Source organism: Oncorhynchus mykiss, chromosome 25, assembly GCF_013265735.2.
Source record: "Oncorhynchus mykiss isolate Arlee chromosome 25, USDA_OmykA_1.1, whole genome shotgun sequence".
Lineage (NCBI taxonomy): Eukaryota > Metazoa > Chordata > Actinopteri > Salmoniformes > Salmonidae > Oncorhynchus > Oncorhynchus mykiss.
Window position 1 is genome coordinate 29,144,955 of NC_048589.1, and position 13,386 is coordinate 29,158,340.

At 44.7% G+C, this 13,386-nt stretch overlaps 1 protein-coding gene across 3 annotated transcripts in view; it reads right to left on the bottom strand.

Annotated features, from left to right (window-relative positions):
* daam1a (dishevelled associated activator of morphogenesis 1a) overlaps positions 1 to 13,386 on the bottom strand; it is a 70,862-nt gene that overhangs the window by 9,594 nt on the left and 47,882 nt on the right. For 2 of the 3 annotated variants that reach the window (XM_036962823.1, XM_036962822.1), the window contains exons 14-19: positions 12,383 to 12,682; positions 11,832 to 11,939; positions 10,850 to 10,873; positions 9,300 to 9,397; positions 5,068 to 5,152; positions 2,825 to 2,931 (exon numbers count right to left, since the gene is read on the bottom strand). In XM_036962823.1, coding sequence (XP_036818718.1) covers positions 2,825 to 2,931; positions 5,068 to 5,152; positions 9,300 to 9,397; positions 10,850 to 10,873; positions 11,832 to 11,939; positions 12,383 to 12,682 — 722 coding nt within the window. The remainder of the gene's footprint in view (positions 1 to 2,824; positions 2,932 to 5,067; positions 5,153 to 9,299; positions 9,398 to 10,849; positions 10,874 to 11,831; positions 11,940 to 12,382; positions 12,683 to 13,386) is intronic. The other variant, XM_036962824.1, reaches the window with a different exon arrangement.

Genomic DNA, 13,386 nt, shown 5'->3' on the forward strand with positions numbered 1-13,386 from the left:
ATGAGGACTGCAGATGTGGCCAGGGCAATAAATTGCAATGTCCGTACTGTGAGACGCCTAAGACAGCGCTACAGGAAGACAAGACGGACAGCTGATCATCCTCGCAGTGTAACACCTCACAGGATCGGTACATCCGAACATCACACCTGCGGGACAGGTACAGGATGGCAACAACTGCCTGAGTTACACCAGGAACGCACAATCCCTCCATCAGTGCCCAGACTGTCCGCAATAGGCTGAGAGAGGCTGGACTGAGGGCTTGTAGGCCTGTTGTAAGGCAGGTCCTCACTAGACATCACCGGCAACAACGTCGCCTATGGGCACAAACCCACCGTCGCTGGACCAGACAGGACTGGCAAAAAGTGCTCTTCACTGACGAGTCGCGGTTTTGTCTCACCAGGGGTGATGGTCGGATTCCCCTTTATCGTCGAAGGAATGATCGTTACACCGAGGCCTGTACTCTGGAGCGGGATCGATTTGGAGGTGGAGGGTCCGTCATGGTCTGGGGCGTTGTGTCAAAGCATCATCAGACTGAGCTTGTTGTCATTGCAGGCAATCTCAACGCTGTGTGTTACAGGAAATACATCCTCCTCCCTCATGTGGTACCCTTCCTGCAGGCTCATCCTGACGTGGCCCTACAGCATGCCACCAGCCACACTGCTCGTTCTGTGCGTGATTTCCTGCAAGACAGGAATGTCAGTATTCTGCCATGGCCAGCGAAGAGCCTGGATCTCAATCCCATTGAGCACGTCTGGGACCTGTTGGATCGGAGAGTGAGGGCTATGGCCATTCCCCCCAGAAATGTCCGGGAACTTGCAGGTGCCTCGGCGGAAGTGTGGGGCACCATCTCACAGCAAGAACTGGCCAATCTGGTGCAGTACATGAGGAGGAGATGCACTGCAGTACTTAATGCAGCTGGTGGCCACACCAGATACTGACTGTTACTTTTGACCCCCCCCTTTGTTCAGGGACATATTATTCTATTTCTGTTAGTCATGTCTGTGGAACTTGTTCAGTTTATGTCTCAGTTGTTGAATCTTGTTATGTTCATACAAATATTTACACATGTTAAGTTTTCTGAAAATAAACACAGTTGACAGTGACAGGACGTTTATTTTTTTGCGGAGTTTACATACATCTTTCACAAATTATCTTACTGGATTAAATATTCAACATGAAAAACACATTGAATAAAGAAGCTCCATTCCTGCTCCCTGCCCAAACTCTGTTACCACAGCTTCAATGTTTTCAGGAAGGCAAAACACAAAAGGAGAAACGACTCCAGAACTTGTAAGGAAGTCTCTATTCCCATAGTAAATGGCTTGATACATCATGGGAAAAATGGTGCTGGTACTACACTCACAATGGCACCTGGTCATACGTTTCCTTTCCTATAATCTAGTAATCCAACCTTCATTTGTAACGCAGTAGAGGAATGCCCATTAAAGGACTGCAGAGAGCCCTAGCCCTGGGGTTTATTTTCCTGCCCTAGCCGAGGATGTCTCCCCAGGGAGGTTTCATATTCACTCATTAACAACAGTTACATGGAGAGTTCAGCTGCTTGCCGCCACCTTTGCACCAGCCTCCCCCTCAACCACAGTCTCAACCACAGCCTCCCACTCAGCCACGGCCTCCCCCTCAGCCACAGCCTCCCCCTCAGGCACAGCCTCCCCTACCCCTCAGCCACAGCCTCCCCTACCCCTCAGCCACAGCCTCCCCTACCCCTCAGCCACAGGCTCCTCTACCCCTCAGCCACAGGCTCCCCTACTCCTCAGCCACAGGCTCCCCTACCCCTCAGCCACAGGCTCCCCTACTCCTCAGCCACAGGCTCCCCTACCCCTCAGCCACAGGCTCCCCTACCTCTCAGCCACAGGCTCCCCTACCCCTCAGCCACAGGCTCCCCTACCCCTCAGCCACAGGCTCCTCTACCCCTCAGCCACAGGCTCCTCTACCCCTCAGCCACAGGCTCCCCTACCACTCAGCCACAGGCTCCCCTACCCCTCAGCCACAGGCTCCCCTACCCCTCAGCCACAGGCTCCTCTACCCCTCAGCCACAGGCTCCCCCTCAGCTCAGAAAGCATGACTCATGGTAAAGAATAATCTAAAGAAATAATCATCTATTTGCTCACTCACATATTATACTTCTAAAACTAGTTTGGGGATGAATTCTCGTATTTATAGTCCATAATGAATTACATGGACAGCACTCCAAAAGGTAATACATTTGTTTGACATACACAGGGCAAAATGCAGGGAATTGCTGTATATTTTATTCACTAAAGAACAATACCAATAGTTCTACTCTCCCCAAGCCCTCACAGTCAGGACCAATGGCCTTCACTGGGAGATCTGGGTCACAGCTTCATGTCTGGCAGTGATGTCCCTCAGCAGTTACAGTAGATATACCAAAGTGATTTGTGTTAAAAGACGTTGACATCCAGCTAGCACGTGTCACTGAGTGTCATGCTGTTTACATATGCTGCTGGTGGTACTGCAATGATCTGTGTCAATTCCTGTTAACAGCAACGTTGATTCAAGACTAACACAGAACGTGTTGTTATAGAAAAAGCCCTGATGAAGACTACAAGTTAACAATGAAGAAGCAGTTTTAAAGTCAACATCCATTGTCATCCGAGAGCAGCTGAATATTTTCCACAGTATACCAGCAAATAACATGCTGAGGATAGTGTCTAGCACTGCGGAGTTTTAGCAATTTGGGGTTTTGAAAAGCGCATTACAAGTCAAATGTATTGTTATTATTGGGAATGTGGTGTTACACATTGTAGCAGTACCAAAAGTCATTATACCGAACCAAAGTACGTACCTGCTCATCTCGTAGAGGAAGCGGTCAGCCTTGGCCATGCGGTCCAGCTCATGCTTGTGCTCCTCCAGGAGATCCACGTCACTCTTCTCTGGGACAAACTTCAGCAGCTGGACAGGAACAGGACAATTATCAAGAGAGAACTTGTACAGCCACATACTAATACCCTTCTCTCCACTGTGATAGCTGATGTGTGATGAGCTTTCTGGCGCAAAATGTCAGGTATGGGGAGTTTCACCCCTTACTAACTAAAGAGCTTTGACAATCTGCAAAAGTGATATAGAAATCAAATCAATTATGAATTATTATCATTGAAAAGACATGCAGAGTTATCACTGAGATGTGGTAATCTTCTGCTGGAAATAAATGGCCTCTGTGCTCTGAATGTGAATTATGTTTAAATGACTCAGACCTAGAACTCGTAGAACTTTGATCATGTTCCATTGAACAGATGGATTAGGTTGGCAGCTGGACACATTTTTCTTCAGAACTCAGAACAGACATGGCAGTCAGGCAGTATTCCCACTAACAGCATTCAGATGCTTTAAAACCTTGCTAAATAACCTCCGCCATCCAGGCCGGCCGGGCCGGGCCCCACCACTACAAATGCTCCATTCCGTCACTAGCGCACTCCCTATGAACACTGCAGACTTTCTTTAATTAGGGCCCTAGATTAAAGCAATAGCAATGAAAAGTCTTATAAAACTCGATTAGCCTTCAATTACTCACATCTATTTGAAAATACTATACTTTTTCACCTAGTCATCGTCATAGTTATGGGGCGATAAAGAACATGAAGGCTCAGTGGTTTTGAGGGCAGGTTAAAAGGGGACGAGGAGTTTTACGATTACATGTCATCAGTTAGTCATCATCAAAGCAATCATTGGCTTACAGAATTCTCTGCAATATGGTGATACATTTGGCCTGTGTGTTGTACTTCAATCAGAATAGAAACAGAAAAGGGCTCCCTAAAAAATATATTTTTACACAGGCAATAAGTTATCAACACTGATCTGATCTTGGTAAAGCCTGTCATCAGAGTCTAACAGATCTGTAAGGTGGCAGCAATATGGTGGAAGCTCCACCACACCACTCCTTACACCTATCCAGACCCTTCAGATCTGTGAATATCGAAGGGTTAGGGGGATGGATATGATGGGAATTGGGACCTGCAATACGGCATTAAGCCATTCAGCCGCTACAATAGAGAGAAGGTATCCATGCTGTATGAGTGAGGCGTGAGAGAGAGAGAGAGAGAGAGAGAGGAGGGCTACATGCTGTAGCAGAGAGAGTGAAAGAGAGAGAGAGAGAGAGAGAGAGAGAGAGAGAAGGGGGAGGGGAGACCTACTTGCTGTATCAGAGAGTGAGAGGAGGGCTACATGCTGTATCAGAGAGTGAGAGGGGGGCTACATGCTATATCAGAGAGTGAGAGGGGGGCTACATGCTGTATCAGAGAGTGAGAGGAGGGCTGCATGCTGTATCAGAGAGTGAGAGGGGGGCTACATGCTGTATCAGAGAGTGAGAGGGGGGCTACATGTTGTATCAGAGAGTGAGAGGGGGGCTACATGCTGTATCAGAGAGTGAGAGGAGGGCTACATGCTGTATCAGAGAGTGAGAGGGGGGCTACATGCTGTATCAGAGAGTGAGAGGGGGGCTACATGCTGTATCAGAGAGTGAGAGGGGGGCTACATGCTATATCCGAGAGTGAGAGGGGGGCTACATGCTGTATCAGAGAGTGAGAGGGGGGCTACATGCTGTATCAGAGAGTGAGAGGGGGGCTACATGCTGTATCAGAGAGTGAGAGGGGGGCTACATGCTATATCAGAGAGTGAGAGGGGGGCTACATGCTGTATCAGAGAGTGAGAGGAGGGCTACATGCTGTATCAGAGAGTGAGAGGGGGGCTACATGCTGTATCAGAGAGTGAGAGGAGGGCTACATGCTGTATCAGAGAATGAGAGGGGGGCTACATGTTGTATCAGAGAGTGAGAGGAGGGCTACATGCTGTATCAGAGAGTGAGAGCGGGGCTACATGCTGTATCAGAGTGAGAGGAGAGCTACATGCTATATCAGAGAGTGAGAGGGGGGCTACATGCTGTATCAGAGAGTGAGAGGGGGGCTACATGCTATATCAGAGAGTGAGAGGGGGGCTACATGCTATATCAGAGAGTGAGAGGGGGGCTACATGCTGTATCAGAGAGTGAGAGGGGGGCTACATGCTGTATCAGAGAGTGAGAGGGGGGCCCACCTGCTCCAGCATGTCCTTGGGCAGATCCTCGTGTTCGTCCATAGTCAGGATGGCCCTCTTGATCTCCTCATTGGTCAGCTTCAGCCTGCAACACAACAGCATTATCATTACCACAGAGGACTACTGTACATTACATGTAAAATGGTCAATAGGAGAGGACATCAGTTTTACCAGTTAATGTCTTGTTATTGATGTGTTAACAGTTTAACAGTAATGTAATCCATGTTATGTCCTGTTCATTTGTATCGCCTCACACAAAAATCAGTAAGTCAATTTACAGTTGTAGTATCCATTTTGAAAAGCACTATGAGTATCAGTCATAAAGAGAGAGTCACAAGCTAACGAACCTGCCCCAAACTTGTTGCAGTTGCAGAAACAAAGAGTTAGTGTTTTACTGTTGAAGTCTGAAGTTTACATACATTTTAGCCAAATACATTTAAATCTCAGTTTTTCACAATTCCTGACATTTAATCCAAATAAAAATCCCTGTCTTAGTTCAGTTAGGATCACCACTTTATTTTAAGAATGTGAAATGTCAGAATAATAGTAGAGAGAATTATTTATTTCAGCTTTTATTTCTTTCATCACATTCCCAGTGGGTCAGAAGTTTACATACACTAAATTAGTATTTGGTAGTGTTGCTCCCAAGGATGAACCAGACTACAATTTGTTTTCTGAGGTCTTGGTTGATTTCTTTTGATTTTCCCATGACGTCAAGCAAAGAGCAACTGAGTTTGAAGGTAGGCCTTGAAATACATCCACAGGTATACCTCCAATTGACTAAAATAATTTAAAATTTGCCTACCAGAAGCTTCTAAAGCCATGACTTCATTTTCTGGAATTTTCCAAGCTGTTTAAAGGCACAGTCAACTCAGTGTATGTAAACTTCTGACCCACTGGAATTGTAATACAGTGAATTATAAGTGAAATAATCTGTCTGTAAACAATTGTTGGAAAATGTATTGTGTCATGCACAAAGTAGATGTCCTAACCGACTTGCCAAAACTGTAGTTTGTTAACAAGAAATGTGTGGAGTGGTTGAAAAATGAGTTTTAATGACTCCAACCTAAGTGTATGTAAACTTCCGACTTCAACTGGAAGTCCCAGCTACTAGCCCCCAGCCAGCCAGAGATAGCAGGTGTTTTAAGTCCCAGCTACTAGCCCCCAGCCAGCCAGAGATAGCAGGTGTTTTAAGTCCCAGCTACTAGCCCCCAGCCAGCCAGAGATAGCAGGTGTTTTAAGTCCCAGCTACTAGCCCCCAGCCAGCCAGAGATAGCAAGTGTTTTAAGTCCCAGCTACAAGCCCCCAGCCAGCCAGAGATAGCAGGTGTTTTAAGTCCCAGCTACTAGCCCCCAGCCAGCCAGAGATAGCAGGTGTTTTAAGTCCCAGCTACTAGCCCCCAGCCAGCCAGAGATAGCAGGTGTTTTAAGTCCCAGCTACTAGCCCCCAGCTAGCCAGAGATAGCAGGTGTTTTAAGTCCCAGCTACTAGCCCCCAGCCAGCCAGAGATAGCAGGTGTTTTAAGTCCCAGTTACTAGCCCCCAGCCAGCCAGAGATAGCAGGTGGCAGACAGCCTGAACACTGAGGCACCACTGGCACAACAACACAATCATAATGTGCCAGGAAACCAATGAACACACAGTTCTAAAAGGCTTGGGCAGAAACACAGGGTAGCTCTCCACACACACACACAAACAGTCACACACACCAGGCTCTAAAGGAGCTAGGCCTGAAGCCCTGGCCTACCACCACAACCACGGGGCTTTCTGACAGGACTTTGGATGTCTCACAGTCAGCATACATGATTTAGACACACACGAATGACAGAGCAATTAAGGTTCAGTCATGTCAATATTATTAAATACATATATCCCTTATTCAATGTGTTGGCTAAGAGTGAAAAGGCACGTTAAATGCATCATTTATGCCACTTTGCAGAAAGACAATATTTTCAGTTCTGCAAGCTGGCAACAGGAATGAACCACCACTTGTAACCACAAAAAGTGAATGAGACAGGAAGAAATAGAAATAGCTGAATCCCTTAAACTTCAAAGTTTCATTCACAGTTGTTAAATTGAGAATGATAGCAACATGAAATTAACTTAGTAGAAAAGGCCTCTTTGTTTGTGGTAGCTGCCATGGAGACCAGGGAGGACAGTAATGAAACAGGGGCAGCAGGGTAGCCTAGTGGTTAGAGTGTTGGACTAGTAACCGGAAGGTTGCAAGTTCAAACCCCCGAGCTGACAAGGTCGTTCTGCCCCTGAACAGGCAGTTAACCCACTGTTCCTAGGCCGTCATTGAAAATAAGAATTTGTTCTTAACTGACTTGCCTAGTTAAATAAAATAAATACAGTACTAGTCAAAAGTTTGGACACACCTACTCATTCCAGAGCTTTTCTTTATTTTAACTATTTTCTGCATTGTATAATAGTAATGAAGATATCAACACTATGAAATAACACATGTCACATGTAGCACATGCAATCATGTAGTAACCAAAAAGTGTTAAACAAATCAAACTATTTTACATTTGAGATTCTCCAAAGTAGCCACCCTTTGCCTTGATGACAGCTTTGCACACTCTTGGCATTCTCTCACCACACACTCTTGGCATTCTCTCAACCAACTTCATGAGGTAGTCATCTGGAATTAATTTCAATGTACAGGTGTGGCTTGTTAACAGTTCCATTTGTGGAATTTCTATCCTTTTTAATGCGTTTGAGTTGTGTTGTGACAAGGTAGGGTTGGTATACAGAAGATAGCCCTATTTGGTAAAATACCAAGTCCATATTACGGCAAGAACAGCTCAAATAAGCAAAGAGAAACGACAGTCCATCATTACTTTAAGACATGAAGGTCAGTCAATCAGGAAAATTTCAAGAACTTTGAAAGTTTCTTCAAGTGCAGTTGCAAAAACCGTCAGCGCTATGATGAAACTAGCTCTCATGAGGACCGCCACAAGACAGGAAGACCTAGAGTTACCTCTGCTGCAGAGGATAAGTTCATTAGAGTTACCAGCCTCAGAAATTGCAGCTCAAATAAGAGACTCGCTTGGGCCAAGAAACATGAGCAATGGACATTAGACCGGTGGAAAGATGTCCTTTGGTCCAAATTTGCTATTTTTGGTTCCAACCGCAGTGTCTTTGTGAGACGGAGAGTAGGTGAGCGAATGATCTCCGGATGTGTGGTTCGCACCATGAAACATGGAGGAGGAAGTGCGACGGTGTGGGGGTGCTTTGCTGATGACACTGTCGGTGATTTATTTAATTAAAGGTACACTTAACCAGCATGGCTACCACAGCATTCTGCAGCGATGCGCCATCCCATCTGGTTTACACTTAGTGGGAATATCATTTGTTTTTCAACAAGACAATGACCTAAAACACACCTCCAAGCTGTGTAAGGGCTATTTGAAGTGATGGAATGCTGCATCAGATGACCTGGCCTCCACAATCACCCGACCTCAACCCAATTGTGATGGTTTGGGATGAGTTGGACTGCAGAGTGAAGGAAAAGCAGCCAACAAGTGCTCAGCTTCCATGTGAAGCTGATTGAAAGAATGCCAAGAGTGTGCAAAGCTGTCAAGGCAAATGGTGGCTAATTTGAAGAATCTGAAATATAAAATATATTTGATTTGTTTAACACTTTTTTGGTTACTACATGATTCCATATGTGTTATTTCATAGTTTTGTTGTCTTCACTATTATTCTACAATGTAAATATTTTTGAAAATAAAGAAAAACCCTTGAATGAGTAGGTGTGTCCAAACTTTTGACTGGTACTGTAGTTCCTGACCAACATCATTCCATTACAAAAATACATATATTATTCTTGGCTGCACTTGATGCTTAAACACATCGTCAATTATGAAACAGTTTCCCTCAACTCGAGTCGAAGTTGATGTAAATACAGAATTGCCCAAATGGTAGAGTAAATCTGCATTTAATGTAACTTGGCTGTGTACAGTAACAGAGGTGTGTGTGTGTGTGTGTGTGTGTGTGTGTGTGTGTGTGTGTGTGTGTGTGTGTGTGTGTGTGTGTGTGTGTGTGTGTGTGTGTGTGTGTGTGTGTGTGTGTGTGTGTGTGTGTGTGTGTGTGCATACATGCATGTGTGTGGAGAGAGCCATTTAAAGCACTCATTAGATGGATACAATCACAATAAGTGATGTCCACTAATATAAGTAGGACATACTTCTGCTATGATGTCATGGGGTAGAAACTGTCAATTACTAACCGAGAGAGGAGGATGTTACAGTTCTGGGCTCTGCGACCATCGATGACTGACAGCTCCTTGACCTTCTTGGAGGTCACCGTGTCATCTTCAGACTCTTTCTGGACAGAGAACATTTGGGAGGGAGGGGGAAGAGTTGGAACATGAACAGTAATACACTGGATAACATCCAACAGCTGAACTTCACGTTGTGTTCATATAAACACAGTATTATATCATTTATCATACTTAGGCACTTTTGGATGAAGCCTAGCATGCAGAACACAACAATGTCTTGTTGCACTACTGTATATGACCTTAAATGACACACTAACAGAGACAGAGTTGCGTTACAGACAGACTGTGTTACTGTTTAATAAACACACAATTGTATATCATTCATCACACTTAAGCACTTTTGGATGCAGTATTTGCTGAACGCAGCAAAAGCTTGTGACTACATGACCTTAATAATACTCTCTCTGGGAGAAAGAGCCACACCCAATACACCAGGGTTGTATTCATTAGGGCACACTCAGCAAAATGTTTTGCAACGGAAAACAAAAATGAGCGTTTTTTTATGATACAAGTCCATGTAATCCCTCCCTGTTTCAGTAAGTTTTAATTTTGTTCCTAATGAATACAGTCCATGAATAACAGTGCCCCAAGGCTGTTTGGTGGAGGGCTGTGGCTGACTCACACCTGCATTCATTTTAGCTGTTGAACAACGGCAATAGGAACAAGTATTTTTATTAAGGCTTCTTCCATTTCCCCACCTGCTGTCTCATATTATCTTCATAAAAAACGATGGTATAGTAACCGGTCAGCAACAGGCAAATAGACACCAGATAGTGACACACACACACACAACAATACTTGACACAATACCCATATGCATGCACCATCAACCTTAACAAAAGCCCAGGATGCACAGGAGACACACAGTATGAACATAAAACAGAAAATTGTTCCTCTGACTGGGTCAGTATATGAAACTGCCAAATGGAGGACAGCTGGGAAACAGGCTGTGTGAAATGGTATGTTTGGAGAATAAGTGCTTGTTTTTACTTGGGGGGGGGGCTTCACTCAAAGAATACAGGAGAGATTTGGTTTTGGAAAACGGATATCTGGCACTTTTTATAGTTGCAAGACTCCAGCTGCTTGCAGAATTGACTGCGTGCCACAAAACCAATTTGGCTAATTATGCACAGAAACATCTTGAAATGGTAACCAATAAAACTGAAATAGTTCATTCAAACAACGTGGTGGTGTGTTACGAAGTATATTCTAAAAAGACTTGACTGAAAGAATGAATCCACAGAAACACAGAGGCTACAGGAAGACATGGCTTTCACAAGTATTTCACCTACGGACACAGACACACACACACACACACACACACACACACACACACACACGCCCACCAATCCCCATGCAGACATAAAGAGAACAAAGTCGAGTGAGAGAGAGAGCGAGAGAGAGAGCAGCGTACGATGAAGGACAGTAACGAGCATTAAGTCAGACACGTCGCAGAGCAGGGAAAAGGTCACATTGAGAGGTCAGAGGTCACTCACCTTATTGTTCAATGTTAAGAAGTCCTAAACAGGTGGGTGGGCAGGAAGCAAGGAAGATGCAGCATTCATTATTATTAATTACAAGATGCAGTAGGCTATGTATGGTGAATTACAGAAAAAAGGGCCAGCTCAGCAGATCAGTGATGCATTTGTTTGTGAGGACAAGCAGAATCCTGAGTAGCAGAGTGAGTCAGAGATGCAAATAACTGTGTTCAGACACATCATGAACAGCATGGCTTAAAACTCATAAAGTCCTTATACGACAAAAGGAATTCCATGCAACTTTATTTGTCCCATTAAGGGCAGTTAGTAATGGAAATAGGGCCCTAGTCTAACCTTTATAATCACAGTCTTATTAGGTTGGTTATGGGAAAAGCTATCTGGAGGATTTCAATTGAACACTGTAGACAATGTGGACATATGGAGGCTAAGTGAAATATGCCACACTTCTCATGCAGCACTAGTAAACTTTCCAAGGACCACGTTATCAGCAAGGCTACTTCCTGTTGTAAACATTCCTGTTCTGTCTGGTTCTCTGTAACACTCACAAGGTAGATGACTAATTTGAACAGACCTAAAAAGGATAGCCTGGTCCCAGATCTGTTTGTGCTGTCTTGCCAATCCTTGTGGTCATTGTCATCCTAGGAGTTGGCAAGACAGCATAAACCGATCTGAGACCAGGCTATAAAAAAAAGCACTGTAATGGCCTGATATCCTTCTGAGCCAGTTCCAGACAAAGTGTTGAGAAGTGCTGCTGGAAGCATTCAGTTATGGAGTGCAATGGCATGCATGTGTTTATCACTAGCAAGCAGTGTTTGTTGGAACAGCATGGTCGGTGGCCTTGGAAACCCTCAGAATAGTTATATGCAAATTGTTTAGAAGTGATTTGGGGTCTTGTGTCCTGTCCTTAAGGGTGAATTGCTATGTACTGAAATGCCATTTCCCTACAGTAATACTTTGGTATTTAGGTGTTAAACTGTACCTGCTGTCTCTGGTATGCAGAGAAGGTCTTCTCGATGTCCTCAAGGTCCAGGATTTTGAAAACATTGATGTCATCGACGTCCGTCCACACAGTGCCCTCCAGCTTATTCTGCAACAAAACAAAACAGCCCCCATCCATAACTAAGACTGTAAAAGCTTATTCAACTAGAACACAGGCCATACACCCCTGAAACTTTAGAGGTTACAACAACAACATAAAAACACACCCAGGGCTTGTTTGCTATATTGATTTCATGCCATTGAGCAAACAATGCAAGAGATAAAGCATTGGGCCATCCTTATTCTTCATTCCCCCTGGCCACTCTGAGGTGTAGCTACAAAAACACTAGTTTCTGTCTGCCTTAGCAGCACAACAATCACTCTCTCTGTTATAGACAGAGACACACAAAACACCTCATTTACAGGCTATGTCCCAAATGGCACCCTATTCCCTATTAAGTGCATTCATTTTGACCAGTGTCCATAGGGCTCTGGTCAAAAGTAGTGCACTTTATAGGGAATAGGGTACCTGAGTAAGCAGCACTCACTGACCTCAGCCAGCTTAGCCCAGTTGAATGACTTGAGTGGGTTGGAAGGCTGGGGGATATTCTTCTTCTTCAGACCAGGTCCCATTGGACCTCCAGGTGGAGGAGGGAGACCGAAGGGAGCCATGCCCGGAGGAGGTGGGGGTCCACCGGGTGGAGGGGGTGGAGGGGGTGGTGGTGGAGGCATGCCCTGAGTGAGTGGTAGAGGGGCTGGGATCGTGCCAGCCTGCATGGGAGGGGGTGCTGTGGGACCTCCAGGGGCCCCAGGTATGAATGGATGACCACCAAGAACACTTGGATTTGGCCTCTGAAAATGATGGGAGACATTGGGATGTACAATCGATTAGCACTGGATGTACTGCAATATTTTCTATGTTACGTCATGGAAACCTAGAAACTCTCTGTTCTTAACTACAACTGTTCCAATCAACATATATTGACTTGGAAGAACATCACAAGGCAATGTTGTTGTGTGGATGTTCATGTCTAACTGTGCTCTAACCAAACATCCTGTGTATCCACTCCTAAACTGAACTGAGCTCAGGGGAAAACCATGCGGTTTGGACAGTGAAGGACGCTGGCTAGCTAGTTTTGCAAGCTATTTACCAAGGACAGCAACCACTGTCATCTGGAGGACTATTCAAAATGTGTTATTATTTTGGTCTTTGCACAGTTCAATTATTTAGGCCATGTGTTGTTTACATCAATTCAGCTTTTAGCTGTGAATGTGTTTGTTTGATGTTTGAAGAGAACCACAATACAAATATGTTTTTAACGTTTTCTCCTCAAAGGTTTTTGTTGCATTGTATCCACATTTGTGGTTGTATTTGAGTTTTTAAATTGTCAAATAAATCCGAAGGAAGACATTAGCCTGGTCCCAAATCTGTTGTGCTGTATAGCCAACTCCTATGGTTGTTGTTTAGCATGACAATGTCAATAGGAGTTCGCAAGACAGTATAAACAGATCTGGGAACAGACTACGAGGACAGAGGCCATGTTTGACGTTCAACT